At 34.8% G+C, this 17270-nt stretch overlaps 1 protein-coding gene across 1 annotated transcript in view; it reads left to right on the top strand.

Moving 5' to 3' along the window:
- Positions 1–16036, top strand: part of LOC150095741 (putative ATP-dependent DNA helicase HFM1) — a 178899-nt gene extending 162863 nt beyond the window's left edge. The window contains exons 12-15 of the mRNA XM_090409949.1: positions 3769–3854; positions 4547–4636; positions 8932–9089; positions 15928–16036. Coding sequence (XP_090266075.1) covers positions 3769–3854; positions 4547–4636; positions 8932–9089; positions 15928–16036 — 443 coding nt within the window. The remainder of the gene's footprint in view (positions 1–3768; positions 3855–4546; positions 4637–8931; positions 9090–15927) is intronic.
- The last annotated feature ends 1234 nt before the right edge of the window (positions 16037–17270 follow it).

Below are 17270 nucleotides of genomic sequence, written 5' to 3'. Positions count from 1 at the left end.
TTGGCAATGTCATTGATATAAAGGTTAAACAATATAGGTCCTAGTACTGAGCCCTTTGGGACCCCACTTGTAACCCTCTGCCTCCTTGAAACTGCTCCACCATACACAACTCTCTGATACCTATCAGACAGCCAATCCTGAATCCATTGACCAATCTGACATCCAGACCCATGTGCTGCAACTTAAATATGTCAAAGTTTGTTTCAGCATTGAAGTTATCTTGTGAGTTGTATTTGCAATCTTTGCTACATGGCACCTGAACTTCAACTTCCTATCTACTAACATTCCAAGGTCTCTAGCCTCATCACTTTCTTCAAGTATAATCCCACCAATATAATATGACATTGGATATCTAATCATGCCGAAGTGAATGACTTTCCATTTACTGACATTGAACTGACACACATTTTTCCATGCCCACAGTTCCAGCCTATTCAAATCATTCTGTGAGTATTGCATATCAGTAGCAGCATTCCTGATTACCCTACCTATTTTTGCATCATCAGCAAATAGCTGTATGCCACCTGTCAAATCCTTCCCAATGTCATTAATGTACAATTGAATAACAGTGGACTAAGCACTAATCCTTGTGGTACACCACTGGTTACCTTAAATCTTGCAGACTTATCGCCCATATACCACTTTTTGATATCTGTCAATCAGTCAGCTATCCTCTTATCCATGCTAATATTCTATAATCCAAACCCATATTCTCCAATTTATGCCACAGTCTACCATATTGTATTCTGTCAAAAGCCTTAACAAAATTCAAAAGTATCATGATGTATCCATTTCCCTTGTCTAGTTTAATTGTTCAATGGTAACATTGATATAGAATGTGAGCAGGTTGCTAAAACATCACCTTCCCTTAGTAAACCCATTATTTTTATTACAGGAACCTCTGTGGAGTCACAAAACTTATCTAGCCAACACTAACCAGTATTTACACAATACCTATCATGCTTCTTAAACTCATTCACTATCAGGGCACTCACAGCCACCTCAGGAAATCCATTTCAGTCATCACTTTTCAAGCAAAAAAAATCATTCTCACACCCTTATACAACTTTCAGGGATGATCCCAGTTCTCCCTGTAATCATGTATTGAAACATTTCTTTATTTTTTATCAATATTATGGAGCCCTTTCAGTAATTAGTTTCTGTCATGTCCTTTCTTTTCCACCTGTCAAATAAACTTTGCAAAACACAACACACACTCCTTTGATCTATCCTCACAGGGATCATTTTGTAGACCTGCTACCATCTTGGTCATTCATATCTTGATCCTTTCCACCACTTCTCTGTCTCCAAGAAACCCAGGTAACCAAATCTGCACACAGTTTTCAAGAAGTCAAATCATAGCTTATAAAGAGAGATAATAACCTTCTCTACATCTAATTACCAATATTTTCAATACCCAAGTAATCCTTTGAGCTAATTTGTCAAATTTTGCAAATTATGTCCTCTGAACATCAGCTCTGTTCACTATCATCCCTAAATTCCTAGCCTCATCAATTTCCTTCAACCCATTACCTTTAATATAATACACAATATGTAATCTTTTCATTGTAAAGAAGTGCATGTTTGCTACATAAAACTGAAATCTCTTATTATTTTCTCGCACTGCTAATGTATTTAAATCATCCTCCAGGATTTCTACATCACCGTTATTAACTACTGGACTCTCTAGTTTCGCACCATCAGCAAACAACTGAATTACCCCGTCCCCCTCAAATCATTTCTTAACTTTTGTTGCCATGCTTCATCCTCATTTGCTCAGTGAAGTGCCTGCATGCACATATCATGTTATACACTGTGTTCCCTGGTGATGGCAATTTGACTTTGCTGAAATATTGGAAATATTAATCAAATCTAATTAAAAAGTACAGTTATAATTCATTCTATATATCATTAACATAAAAATTGAATTGTAATGTCTGCAATACAGAGCTCTGAGGAACTCCACTAGTCAACCTCATTCTCCTGAATTCCACTCCACTATATATATCAAAGGTGATGGAGAGATTGGTGAGAAGTAGGATACAGAATTGGGTTGAAAATAGCAGCGTTCTTTTTGATTATCAGCATGGGTTTGTTAAGGGGAGATCATCATCTTTTACTAACTTTGTAAATGTACTATAACAAGGTGACAAATATCTTGGCCAAGGAGATGCATATACAGTTGTGTACTTGGATTTTGCAAAAGCTTTTGATAGGCTCCCATATGACAAACTATTAAATAAATTGAAACAGATGGGATTGGATAACAGACTTCTGAATTGGATCATTGACTGGCTGTCAGATAGGTATTAGAAAGTTGCATATGGGGGTGTGGTATTCCATAAGAGGAAGGTCACTACTGGTATACTGCAGGGGTCAGTTTTGGCCAATTGTTGTTCACTTTGTATGTTAATGATATTGGGATGGGTTTAACTAGTGATGATATGCAGCAGTTTGAAGATGATGCAAAATTGGGGAGAGCAATGCAGAGTCAAGCAAATGTTATGGCCTTGCAGGAGGACTTGAAGAGTTGCATGAATGGGCAGGTAAGTGGAACCATGTTGCAAAGTTAAGGTTTTGAAATTTGATAAGCAATGATGGGATGCAAAATCCTGATGGATGTACCACCACTATAGTCACTCAGATCTTGCAGATCATACTTTTGGTATCCTTTATAAACCCATTGTAAAAAAAAGGGGTATCTTACTCTACAGAAACAAATCCAAGCTTGAAAGATTCTTCCTTGCGTCACCTGCTGCATTGGAGAAACCTTCTTAACCGCATAAATTTGGACTTAAAATGGCCTTATGCCTGAGAAATGCTCATCATCAGTCCAACAGCCAAGATCATCCAGTTGAGTCCACTAGATGATGCTGTTTAGGACATTGGACTATGCTCTGTTTCTTCCCTTCATTCATACTTCTATACTGCCTGCATGCATGTCTTTATTATTATTATTATTATTATTCAGACCTCCATGGAGTCAAAAGACTCATCATGTGATGTCCGTCCTAGGAAACACAAAGTCTATCTCTACCTGTGTAATGTTCCTTGATGAAGCAAATATAATAGTTTCCCTGGTAAAGTCAATATAACAATAAAAACTGTTTGAAAGTAATACTAATACTAATTATTTCTTTTGTGAGATATCATTAGCAGTCGACAATTGAAACTGATGGATTGCTTAAGTATCATTTACTGCACAAATTGGCATGTGGACATTGTTATCCTCTTTCTAAAAATTATAGTATGAGTAACAATCAACATATAAACTGGAACACTAGATTAGCAAAGGAAACCATCACACAGCTCTGTGCAAGTGAACCGCTATGCAGTTACCTTACAGAATGTTATTAAACTAAACTTGTCCGACATTGTTAAATGTTACTTCTATGGGCAGGAAAACTGAAAACTATGTGATTTAGTTCATGCTTCTCAAAAAAACGATGAGCATAGTTAAAATAACTTATTTTATAAAGGAAACACATAATATTAAAGCAATATTGTTAAGAAAAGTTTAAGATTCACAAGTCATATGTGAATATGTACTGTGCTTTTTAAAGACACCATCAGTGCATCAAAATTATGTTAAGTCAGATATAAGACAGAAGTTGGGAGAGGGGAGAGATTGATATATAATTACTGTCAATGGATAGCAGCAGCTTATCCATTTAAATGATGTAAAAATGGTGTAATATGCTTTTATTACGCATACAACATAACTGGTTTTTTTTTTGTCGTTCATTTGTTGCTTTTTTCTTTTTTTAGGTATGACATTATCATCTCAACTTGTTAATGCTGGAATTGCTTCTTTTAAACATATAGAAGACTCAAATCCTAGAGAGTTGGAAATGGTATACAATCATCATCATAGTACATAATAATATACACATACTGGACACTGAATTAGAAACCTTTATGTAGATGCACATAAACATCACTTATGCAGTGTATATGCAAAATACTTGGCCATATGCATCATCATGTGTTCTAGGCTACTATTTAAAATGCTTCTGGTCAGTAATCATCAATAGTGTTGATCACAATGGGAAAAATAAAGGATCTTTCGAAGTTCGATACAGGGGTTGTTGTGTGTGTCCGTTTGGCTGAAGCCACAATTTTGAAAACAGCAGTGCTGACTTGTTTCTTAAAAGGTGAGATAATGGAAAAATAATCCACATTGCTTGTCTAAAAGACATCATTGTGGTCTTAAGACATTCTGTCAGGAACAAGATTGCCATCATCTGAAAAGGCTTGTACAGACAAACAGAACTTACTGTGTGTGTAGCATTTGGCCAAAGCATTTAACGAAGGCTGGTCCCAACCCATATCTCACCAAACTATGCACAAGGAATTGAAGAGGATCAGCATTGGCAGTTGCATGCCTATACATAAAGTAAAAAAGTAAAAGTTTCTATTTCAGTGTCAGGTATGTGAAATTGTTTTTAGTCCATTATTAATTCGCATGAAATTGTTTTTTCAGTGTAATATTAATTCATATGATATATAGATTCTTAAGAATGTGTTTTTGTCAAATTTCTTGTAGATTTTAAATCGGCATTCACCATTTGGAACACATCTTCGCAATGCAGTTATGCATTTACCCAAGTATGAAATCACTATTGAACAGGTACTGGTAATTGTCAATTAGTATAGATTAGATACATTGCATTCAAATAGAATAATTAAAATCCTATTTTTTAAGATGTATAGAGTGAATGAATTTTCGATGAACTATTGCTTTTAATTGTTAAACTTTTAGTGAAATAAAGGAATATTTCATGTTAATATGCTGTCAGAAGTGGGGAGAGAGTAAAAAGTATGACAGCAGAGAGTTGCATGATAAAAGCTGAGAAAATGCAAATGAGATATTAACAACATTGCTATTGAAAGTAAAGTGCTGGAACTGAGTGAAGAGAACTTGGTATGACCATGAAAGAAGTTATGGAAACTTAGAATGATGAAAGATAGTGTGTGGCATGAAAGTGCACTTACATGGAGCCCTTCACAAATCAAAACAGAGAGAAAAAATGGCTAGAGAAATGCCTGCCAAATTAGTATGGAAAAGAAGTTAAAAAAAAAAAAAGAGAGAGATCTGCAAGTAAAGAGAAAACAGAGAATGAAATGGCTAAAAAGGGAATGCAAGGATGGTAAGTAGAATCTGATGAAATCATGTTTCCCTGAAGCAAAGATTGAGAATGTTAATGATGCTCTTAAAATGTGGAGAGGGAAAGTGAAAAAGATAATTCTTTTGGTATATACAAATGATCTGGCAGATGAAAAGTGTGGTCTGTGTGATGATATGAAAAAAATAATGCCACAAGTGAATAGCAAGAGTGTGAGGATAAAAAGTTTTGTTGCCACAGTATCATAGAGGTGAGTTGAGAAGAAGGGCCATGATTGCAAATGAGTCAATGTGTAGTTGTGTAGAGTGAATGGTGTGGATATATGATTAACAAGTGAGATTAATGGACAAAAAGACTTATATAAGGCTGATGGTTTGCAACTGAATGGATTTGAAGATATTGATATTGATAAAATATTGTTTAGTGAGAATTTGGAAGTGCATAATCAGGGAAGAGGTGTTCGGGAGGAGATGCCGATGAGTATATGTGGAAATCATTGAAGCAGATTAGTGGAGAATGATTAAATTATGCTGAATCTAGATCCTCATATTCTGAAATTGAGTGGGATAGTCAACACAGGGTGTGAGGAAAGTTGTTGGCTGATGTCAAAGATATTGCAGATTATGTATACTAATGCCAAGTTTTCACATTAGTTATTAGCTTGACCAGAAGTTCTATGCATTTGTGAGATTTGGTTGATGGAGGATGATATAGGCATAAGGATAGAAAGCAATGGTTACAGTATTTTTCAAGTTCAGAGGGAATGGGAAAGGAGATGGATTTTTGCTAACGATAGTAGAAGAATAATTGAAGACTAAAAAAGAGTTAGCAGGACAGTGCATTTGAGCTGCTTGGTGTGTGTGTGTGTGTGTGAGAGAGAGAGACCAGGGTAAAATATGTAATTGGTTGCTTCTGTAGGAGAAGTGCAAGGAAGAATGTGGAGGATATGCATCTGCAAATTAGCACATTCAGGATAAGTAATTATTATAAGGAACTTCAACTACACGGACATCAACTAGAAGGAGGAATGGTCACAGGGAGGAAAGGAAATGGGTATACATCACCTAAGAGATTACCTGAAACAGTGTAGTGGAGTGGACTGGACTGAAAATTTGAGAGTGTTGGATCTGGTGATAGTGTCAGAGAACTCAACAATAACCAACTTAGCAACATTGCATTGATTGAGGAGAGTGATCACGTGGTCTCAGCCCTGGGAAATTGCCAGACAAGGATAAATTAAATAGGAGTTAAATGAATAAGTAGCATAATTAAGTGGGAGTTGCAGAAAGAGAAAAAGTTCTGAAAGGTAAGTAAAGATAAATGTAAACAGCTAACTCATGAATATTACAAGGCAAGATGGGTGACCAGTATATGATTATTATTAAACATCCTGGAGGAAAAAAAATGTGTTACCTTACTTTTCAGAAACCTCTCGTATAAGCTTGTTTTCCTGCAATTGAGTATGAAAGGTTAAAAATAAGCATGAAAGATAATATAGGATAAGTTCTGAGCATAGGCTTTTGGTGGAGTTGAGGGTATATAAACAGAGACAGAAGACTTATTAGTATCTAAGCCATTCATTATTCTAATGAGTCTTTCAGATAAAACACTAGAAGAGGCATCTGTGGAGCAGTTTTCAGTAAAAAGGAATGTAATTTCATTGATCATCAATTTCAGGCATTACAGGAGAAGAATGATACCAAGAAGTCAGCCTTGTCTTTGGGTGTTGTTTCATTAGTACTATCTCAACGTAAGTTAGGTGGAAACATGGATTGATAGAAGGTATGCTCAGTGATATTATTGGTGAGGGATCAGAAGGTTCAGCTGTCATTTGAGCAGGAAGCTAGTTTTCTGCATTTGGTCCTTTCAGAGTCTGATTCAAATTTGCTGATGGCTTTTTTTTCCCAGTTGTTGCATGTTATCTTGTAGTCTGAGCATCTTGCTGGAGTTTTGATTTTGAGCAACTTGAAGTATGCTGAATTTGTTTTTTTGGACTTCCTTGACACTTGTTTTGGGAAACGAGTTTGGATAGTGGTGGGTTTTTTGATAGAATTGAAGATGAAGGCTTTCATTTCAGTAAGAATCATTTCAATTATTCATTTGGAGCGGCTGTTAGGATCAAAAGAGTGAATACAGAAGTTATCCCAAAAGGAAGGAAGGAAGAATACGAAATCATACGTGTCATTCTATTTGGCCCTATTATTGTGCCCAAAAGAATAAAAGCATGAGAGCAGCTGGGTGAAAGTATTCTACAGGAATGATGTTGAGGTCTAAAATAACCAAGAGAATTGCTGACAGATACAGTATATTGATCTGAAGAACTGGTTAAAAAGCGATCAAGGGCATTTGGAGAGTGAAGATGGTTATCAGATATTCAGCAGTACAGATTGACAGTTTGTGAAAGACTGTTGCAGATATTGTATATCTTTGCATATTTTCTAGCTGATCAGTGGATTTGGAGAGGGCAGCTAATCTGAGTTGTGAACATTTAAGTCTGCATATATGAGACCTCACTATTTAGGTATTTAGACTGTAGAAAATCAACTTCACAGATTGAAAAGTCAAAGTGATAAAGACAGCAAATTAATGCAAATGAGTGGTGTAAAAAGATTTGCCATAATGTACTGCAAGATATGTACTAGCAACTTTCTTCCATTCTTCTAAGGGCAAGCTTCATTCATCCAGTTACACATTCTGCAGTGCCTTACCTGCAACTTAGCCAGTTTGACTACACTGACATATCTAATAAGAGCTGCCTTAAAAAACACATAGTGACCATGTTTTGGATACTCTGTTGGACAGAATTAAAAGGAAGAAGAATACTATTAAGCTGCACAGCAGTTGATACAAGTCTAAAGGACTATTTTTAGAATCAGTATTAACTCCTAGCTTTAACAAATATGACTGCATTAATATTTATGCACATGTACTACTATACATGAAATTTACTGACAAAAAATACTCTTAGTGGCAGTAGATGGAGCTATATGTAGTTGATGGATTGTGATGTTATGTGAGATGGAGGTGTAAGTAGTGTAAATGATGAGTTTTGTAGAGTACCTTCCTTTGATGAATCTTAATTCTTTGGAGGGGTCATGAAACAATAATAATAATAATAAGAAGAAGAAGAAGAAGAATTTATCAGAGATCTGAATTACAAAGCCTAAGCATTTCATTACATCCAAGAGTGTAGTCTGGAAACATGTGAGATCCTGGTTCTTCTCATGGTGTGGTGTACAAATGGAATAAGTTGTTAGTTGACATTGTGAGTACATCTTCAGTGAATATTTTCATTGCAAGATATGATAGGTATTTAGGCATTGTATAACATGCAAAGATACTCCTTAATGGATCCCTAACTCCCTGGAGGTACCTATATATTCCTTGATACCTGTAGGAACCAAGGAATCAAGATAATAGTAATAATAATAATGATATACAGATTAATTTTCCAGCATGTCCTACAAATCATTGATTTCTACAAGTTAGTCATTTTATGATGGGCGCTTGTAGCTGCTGCTGCTGTCTACTAACTAGCTTGTGAGTGGCCAGTTGGCAGGGCTGACAGTGAGGCAGGAAATGAGTATTTGAACATTGGACGATTTACTGCATCTCTTTTTAAGCAAAATGAAAACTATAATCATATTCATGGATTTGATTACATTTTTTTTGGTAGAAATACTGACATATTACTTTTCATTGCTTTCTAAAACAAATAATTATTCAGTCATTAAGTTTAATTCTGTTAAAGGAAGTGCAGTGATATTAAGAACTTTCTATCTTTATTTGCATTTTCCTTTTGCAGGACACAAACTACAAAGCTGAAATTGCTGATCTCTACATTACAGTATTTTTATCAAATTATAAAATGGTACAAGAGAAACAGTCTGCTTCAGTTGCCAATTCATGTTTATTTATAGTGGGTAATGCAGATAACAATATTGTCCACAAACAAGTGATTTTGTAAGTATTATTTACATTATAATTTCATTTTACTTATATGTTAGGCATGGAAATTTGAAGGATGATGACAAACAAATGTATAGACAAATTTTAGCAAACAAGAGAAGAGTGATCATTATGGGTAATTTTAATTATGATAATATATATTGAAATGAAGAGATAGCATATAGAAGAAAGAAATTCACAAGGAACAATTCTTAGGCAGTATTTAATGGGCATATGTGTATGTGTGTGTGTGTGTAGTGGGAGAGGGGACATGAAGACAAGATCCATAGCTCTGATCATTGTGAATGAGATACTTTTATGAGGTGATCAACGGTACTGGCCAGTTTATGAGGGTTTATGTGAAAAAAAATAATATATATGTATGTTCTGCTTCTTACCAAATCATATATATTTGCATATGTTGACATTCACTTTTAAATCCCATTTCCCTGTCCACTTTTCAGACATAGAATCATCCTGCAAGTAATGAGATCATCTGAGCAAAAATTCGACTATTAATACTCATTTATGAAGGAAGGTGTTCAGATATATAGATTGGAGTTGGGAGTTTCTTGTCAATTAGGATCAATGTTGTCAGCCTTGTTTTCTTGCTTGCTGCTAGAATGTGTTCTCTCAGACTTCTGCTGGTAAAATAATAATAATAATAATTTGAATTAAAGATGCCAAGAAATTATATTCTTGGTTTCATCCTTTATCGTAAGAAAACTATGTGTGAAGTTACTTCACGACTGAGCTACTTGTATACAGAGACTCATGACTTCACATCAATTGCATTAGTGCATAATGCAAGGCACATGATCCTTATGGACATGTATAATGCTATGCATTATGGGAAGGACCACTACCCAAACTAGTTTCAACCTTTATTGAGGTCTCATTAGTGGCAGCCAGATCCATATGCGATACCAAGAGTTGAAGTAATGCAGAAGTTATATTTCCATATATAAGTAGTGAAAATGTGTCACACCATAATGTATAGCATTATCCATTATACAAGCGTTAAAAATGAAATTAAATAGATTAATAAAATCATTAAGCAAAAGCCAAACAAACAGAAAAACATTTGGAACAAAAAATAGAAACGAGCAAAAGTATTTCCTGCTGAAAAACATACAAAACTGGGAAGAGAACAGACAGACACAAATCAGACATGTTATTATTATCACAAGGTCATCTCCATGAAATCTGAAGACTCATTTAATCTGAATAAATGAAGACTCATTTAAAGTCCCACTAATTAACCATTACCGTTATTCACAGAATGCATGTCATGCATCACCAAACTAATTCACTGACAACCCTTCACTCATTCACCACTCTCCAAGCAGAAATCTAGTCTTGATACTTTTGCTAACAACATTCTTATACAGCTTGCAGGAGGCATATTATTTTTTAATCTCTTGTCATATATCAAAAAAACTTGTTCTGCATCTATTCTATAAATCTTTTTAGCAATTTACATGTTTATATCATATTTATTCCTTTCCACTTTTCAATGAAATTTGTTGACTCACAATCTTCGATTGATCTTCATAATGAGTATTTCAGAGACCAATCGCCATTTTTTGATCATTTGTCTGGATCTTCTCCACCAATTCAGGTAACCAGTTCTGTGCTCAGCAGAAGTAGTCATTACAGTTTTATAAAGAGGAATAATAACCTCCTGATTTTTATTCGGTAGTATTTTCTTACATTCAAGATCCTTGGAGCTATTTTGTCTTTTTGCTATTTTCTCTTTTCTCCAAAATAGATTAACACCTGCTACATTGAACCTTACACTTTGACACATTGAAACGGTAACCTTTTGTTAGTAACAAAGGCATAATAATGAGCATGTTGGAATGACTGCAGTCATCATCAACTGCTTTCTTTAGTCCAATGCTGTATGAATGCATCTCCGTGCTTCTTCCATTTTGACCAATCCTGTGCAGCTCTCCACCTTAAATGTCCATAATATCTTTTTTATCTCATCATCTCATCTTACTGCTGGTCTGCCTGGTTTTCAATAACCAGTTCTTGATATACATTTGATTTTTCTCTTTGTCCATCTTTTTTCAGACATTCTCATCACAATTCTTGTCTAATGCCATTTATTGCCTTCTATTACTGATGCAATATCTATTATCTTAGTTTACTTCCTTATCCAATTATTATTATTCTTTTTTATCTAACTGTATTATTCTCAAAAGAGTGCTTTCAATTTAGCTGTGTTATTTTCAGCTTCTCTAGCTGTTTTTTTGGTCATGTTCCAGGTTTCACTATCATAGGTCATTGTTTTCACTACCATATGAGTACACTATGGTTGTAGATCTTTTTTTAAGCAGTTTGGTAAATTGCCTTTAATTAAGCTTTTAATAAAGCTTTCCATTCTGTTGTTATTTTAGCTGAAATTTCATTATCAAGTTTATGGTTATTTGTAATGATTTGTCCTAGATATTTGTATTTCAATCTGTCTTTGATTTATTTTGGATTGTTTTCATTCTGGAATATTTTCACTATACATATCTGTACAGTCATATCTACAAAAAATCTGAGAGGTAGCAGAACTAGTTTTTTCCACCCCATCATAATGTTTTGAATCTTTTATTTTTATTTATTTTATTTTCTATTTGGAAAAAATGCTTGTACAAATTTACCAAATATATAAAATATTTTCAAAATTTTACTTTACAGGATTTCTGCTCAGTGAATGAATCTGTGATTTGATCATAATTTATGTGCTATTTTGTTTTCAATGGCAAGGATTGCCAGGCTTGATAAGTGTATCCAACTCATCTTAGGAATCATCATAAATAATTTTGTTTTGACAGTATGCGACTAAACTGAAAGAACAGCCATAAAATTCATCATCTTACAATGCAGTGCAATTATCCTATCATTTTACAACATATTTTTGATTCTTGTTTTGTTTTTTGTTGCTCCTATTAAGTTATCACCAAGGGCAAGTACTTTGGTGTACCCCTCCCACATCCATCCTTGAATGATTGTAATAAGGAATGCAGTTTCAGGGGTTAATGAAGGTGAATGTAATTTGAATAATATGAGAATGAGTTGGAAGACAGATAATAATAATAAAACAGTAAAGGAGAGGAGCATAATAAGATGGCCTTAATGAAAGAAAAATGCAATTATACAAAGAATTTTATAGGTATTACGTCGTTACTTTTTCTGTTAATTCCTTATCCTTATCCCTCTTGTGCCTACTAAGCTTAAATGTCTAACTTATCACTCCATTCTGGGGCCGTTTCTCCTTTCGGAACTCTGACAAAATTTGTTTGATTTAGCTGCACCAGTCAGAGTCCTAGAACAGAGGAATTCTTGCTCAAAAGAAACCTTCCCAGAGTTCAAGTATTACCTAATCTTGTTAAAGTATTAAGTGCCTATAGAAATTTCAACATGCAGTCATGGCCTAAACTTTCTTTAATATTCCCTTATTCACAGGTTCAAACTTTTGCAAGTAGTAAAATCAGTCTCATGCTCAGACAAACTCAGGCTTACATAGAAAAAACATGTTTATTAAATATCAAATTGCATACAAATAGACTTCCACACATCAAAGGTATGTCATATCAAAATTCTAATTCACTAGCTAAGCAATAAAGGAACATTCTAATTATCAAACACACTATTTACATCTCTAAGTTAAAAGATACACACACACACATCATAAAACACTAGTTAAATTTTTAAGCAAAGTTTGCTGACAAATTCCATTCACATTCAACTGAGTGTTGCATACTCTCAGGCTCTCAGACTACTAGTCCAATATAGTTAACAAGTTACTGAACACAAAGTCACTTAAAAGTTCTCTTTCCTTTCAATTAGAAATCTGTTATTCTCTCTTTTCTTCAATACTAATTGTTACATGAACAAGGAAATTTCTGTACATTACCACTTTCTTGAGCAGTCATCATGCTCCTTTTGTCCGTCCTTTGTAGTCAGATGTCTTTCTGCTTTATCTAGTCGTGTCCACGTGGAGCTTGCTCTGATCGACCCAAATGGCCATTCCTTGCTTTTGCCAGACTAACGTTTGTCTAGTGGGTCATTGTCGTCAGCTCTGCCGTCCTTCAGGGGGGGGGGGACTTTCCGCTGTCTCGCATCGGTAAACTCTTACCAATGGCCTGAGTTGGTGGATGCTGTCATCTCACGTATAGCATGCCCGACTTCTTCAGTTAGCAACCGGGATGGAGATTGCCATCCAGCACCGTCGATTGGTCAGCACTGCTGGTCCACACGAGAAAAACCGGAAAAGGATAAAACGGAGGCTTCAAACCTGAGTGAACTTGCTTTTATTGCCATTCATAGTGCCCTCTTGTCGTATCAGAGGATCTCTCATTGTGCTCTCCTATTCGCCCTTACGCGGTTGTGTCACACTCCTGCTCCTTGAAGAGCACTCTTTTCGCTGAACCTTCCATTCAGCTCACCTTCCATGAATGCTTTTGTTTCGGGCGTTACGTCATCATAGGCAGCTAGCTAACAACCCTTGCACCTTTGTTCGCACTAAGACACACATTCTTACACAGAGCATATTTAAAATACCAACATTTTCTTAACAATACATTTTTACTTAGACATACAAATTTCACTTCCATTTTACTTCTTTCTAGGATAATTCTAACATGTTTTCTTTTTGTTTTCCTGACTAAAGTACAAGTATTTCCAGTTCAGAATTTTGTTTCTTGTTAAATCCTGACTGAACGACCCTTTTGATAAAAAAGGTCCTCATTCAGGATCTAACACAGGACAAAGTTTTAGCTCATGCAGTGAGAGAAGTGTCTGATCAGTACTACAGCAAATAAGAGGAAGAAAAGAGCAGTGAGAGGAAAGACAAAAAAACTATATAAAAGATGATATAAAACAAGAGATGACTTCTAAAAATCCAGTTAATGCTAGTTAGCAACGACTAGATTTTTTGGTATGAAGATTGGTGATTGGAATGGTTCGCAGAATTCTCTTGTGAGCACATTGCCAGTGCATGAGCTTAATGAGAAGTATAAATAGATACTTTGTGAATGACTGTTAGCATGGATCTCTCATGTGAGACTTGGGACTCTATGAAGATGCCTAGTTAATAATAATAAATATTGTATTATATTGATCTTGCATTATATTATGACAATATATTGGTGAGATGATAGAGCCTCTGTAGCTCAGTCAATTTTTACAGTGCCCTTTGGCTGATAAGACTAGGGCTTGAATTCCATCTAAGCAAAGAACCCTTTATCAGAGCATTTCAGTTCACAGTAAGTTAGTTGGTCACATACAGATCTGACAGGGTTTCCCCTCTGAGAAACTCAGAGTTGTAATCCTGCAATGGCATTCACAGACCACTGAGCATAACATGCAATGGGAAATGCTGGGATTAGCAAACTGCTAGTGAATGTGGACAGAGTTGAAGTTTAGAATTCACATTCTAAAAACAACAGAGTTGTTGTGTTCCATATCCTCCTCTCTCTCTCTCTCTCTTTCTCTCAATCCTTAAAAGCTTTGATTCATTAATATCTTAGGCTCACTATCAGTGAAGCATTGAAAGATTGTGATTAATTGTCCACCATTCTTGACTTTTGAAGACATCCCTGTCTTCAAAAAAGTGAGTTATGGCCAGAGGAGCTCTGTCTGCTCTCTTTGTGGAATAAAAAAGCATTATAGAATTTATTTATTTATTTATATTTATTATGAATAACAAGATGCTGACCTCTTTGAGAGAAGAAAGTCATTGTGCTTTTTTAAGTCCTTGATACAGTCTTATTTGGACCACTGTGCTTGGATCTCCTTGAACTTCTGGTCTCCAGAATTTCAAGGAAACAGTACAGAGGGCACAGAAATTCATGATGAAATTGAGATTATGGAATACTGACTACAAGGACAGTTGAAGAGAACTAGCACTACAAATGCTTATGAATAAGTACTAGGGGAAGATATAATATTAATCTCTAAGTTAGTAAACAGATTTTACAGATAAAATATGAATAATTTTTTTAATTAGAATATATAATAGAAAAGATAATTAGTCCATTAAATTTGGCCATCAAAATCTTAGCACAGTGTTTGCACTAAGTTTTTTGCTTAATGAGTAGAATAGTCATTCACTGGAATGGATTGTCAGTGGATGCTTAGCATAGCATTAATGAATGATGTTAAGAATGGAGTGAAAGATGAGTGGCATATTGTAATGAGTTTCTTGGACTCCCTGAAGGTATCAGCACAGTAATAATGATATGGTATTTGCAGAATTCCAGTTGTAATGTCAAAATATAGATTCATTTTTAATTCTATATTAAATTGCTTAGTGTGCAATAAAAGTAGTTCAAAAATTGATATAAATTCACAGTAATAGACATTATTATTTAATGTTGATAATTATTATTATCAGAGTTTACTATGGGTTAGATAACCTGGAAACCCTGCCCTACAGATGAGACACGAAACCTTTTTTTAATCCACTTCATGCCTTCAATAAACAGGATAGTCTCACACAAAGCAATGAAATTCATTCATCACCTAAAGACAATTCACAAACATCCACACCATTCTAGGAGTCAAACATACAGCCTGTCACTTAGAGGGATACATTATTCACATATCTAACCAATCCAGAAAATGTTGAATTCATTTATAATGACATTTATAAAAGCACTGTTCTGTGTAAAATTTAAAATAAGAGTTATAAATATAATTAAAGATGCCAAGAAATTATATTCTTGTTTAATCCTGTATTCCATTTATTATTATTATTATTTAGGTTTAGCAAAAAAGAAAGATTAAATGTTATCATTTATTTCTAGTGCTGTGATTCTGTTTTTGATTATACACTGAAATATTTTTTCAGTAGGAATATTGAAACTTCAAAGATCAGGCAGTGGGCAAAAAGGATACGTGTCAAAAGAGCTAAAGATGGAGATGAGCTGAGTGTAAATTTAATTAATGGTCATTATGGTTAGTTAAGTATTTATATATTCCCTTTATGTTAAAACACACACATATATATATATATTTTTTTTTTAATTTTTTGAATGTTTTTTTTTCCAAGAGTGGCCAAAATAACACTTGGATGGTGGATGTTAAAAAATACACACCTATAAGGAAGTTATTATTCTTCAGCACTTCCATGGAGTCGTAAGAATCATTATGTGTGTGCTTAAAAAATACAAAATTTATCATATCAGTACTTAAACTCATCCTCTCAGTGATTTTCAATGTTGAACATAAGACTTAAACTCACTGCATTGTAGTATACACATATGAGCAAATACATAATGCAAAGAAATTGCTTGTCACCTCCTAAGTACTGACTGGAACATGTTCTTAACTTCACTTAAGTGCCATCTTAACTTAAATGGCACTTTGAAATGAATCTAATGACAAAAATCTTTTATTTAGCACTCTTAAACTGAATAATGATCATAAACATCAACAGGAAATGGAGTCCAGTGAAGAGAGCCATAAAAGATGAAAAGGGGAAATCTTGATGGACACAGAAGAAATACGGGAGAGAGAAAAAGAGATGAGCAAGATACTGCTCAATATTATATAAGTCAAAGGGAATTGAGGTCTAAAAGAAGTTAATTGATGAGGTATTATTATTATTATTATTATTATTATTTATATGGGTACTCCATGGAATGAAAAGGCTCATTGCAGAAGACCTGCACTATTCATTAACACAATACCGGTCATACTTCTTAAACTTATTCACTGTTAGGGTTCACACAACCATCTCTGCCAATCCATTCTCATTCACCACTCTCCAATAAGAACCTACTCCACACACCTTTACTAACTACACTCTTAGACAACTTGCAAGTGTGACAATGTTTTCCCCTACTCCCCATATATTGAAAAATTTCTTTTGTATCGATCTTATAGAATCTCTTTAGTAACTTAAAAGTTTCTGTCATATCCCCTCTCCTTCATCTGTCAGCTGAACTCTGCAACCCACATACCTTCAATCTGTCCTCATAAGGAACATTCCACAAATCTGTTACCAGCTCGGTCACTCATCTCTGAATCTTCTCCACCACCTCCTGATCCCGAAGAAACGTAGGTGACCAAATCTGTGCACAGTAGTCAACATGTGGCCGAATCATAGCCTTATAAATAGGGATAATAACCTCTCTATCTTTACTTTTCAACGTGCTCTTCAGCATCCAAGTAATCCTCTGAGCTATTTTGTCA

This window comes from Typopeltis vanoorti, chromosome 20 (assembly GCF_054136105.1).
Source record: "Typopeltis vanoorti isolate ZY-2024b chromosome 20, IOZ_Tvanoo_1.0, whole genome shotgun sequence".
Taxonomy (NCBI): Eukaryota; Metazoa; Arthropoda; class Arachnida; order Uropygi; family Thelyphonidae; genus Typopeltis; species Typopeltis vanoorti.
The sequence above is the reverse complement of the archived record's forward strand: the minus strand, read 5'-3'. Positions and strand labels throughout refer to the sequence as shown.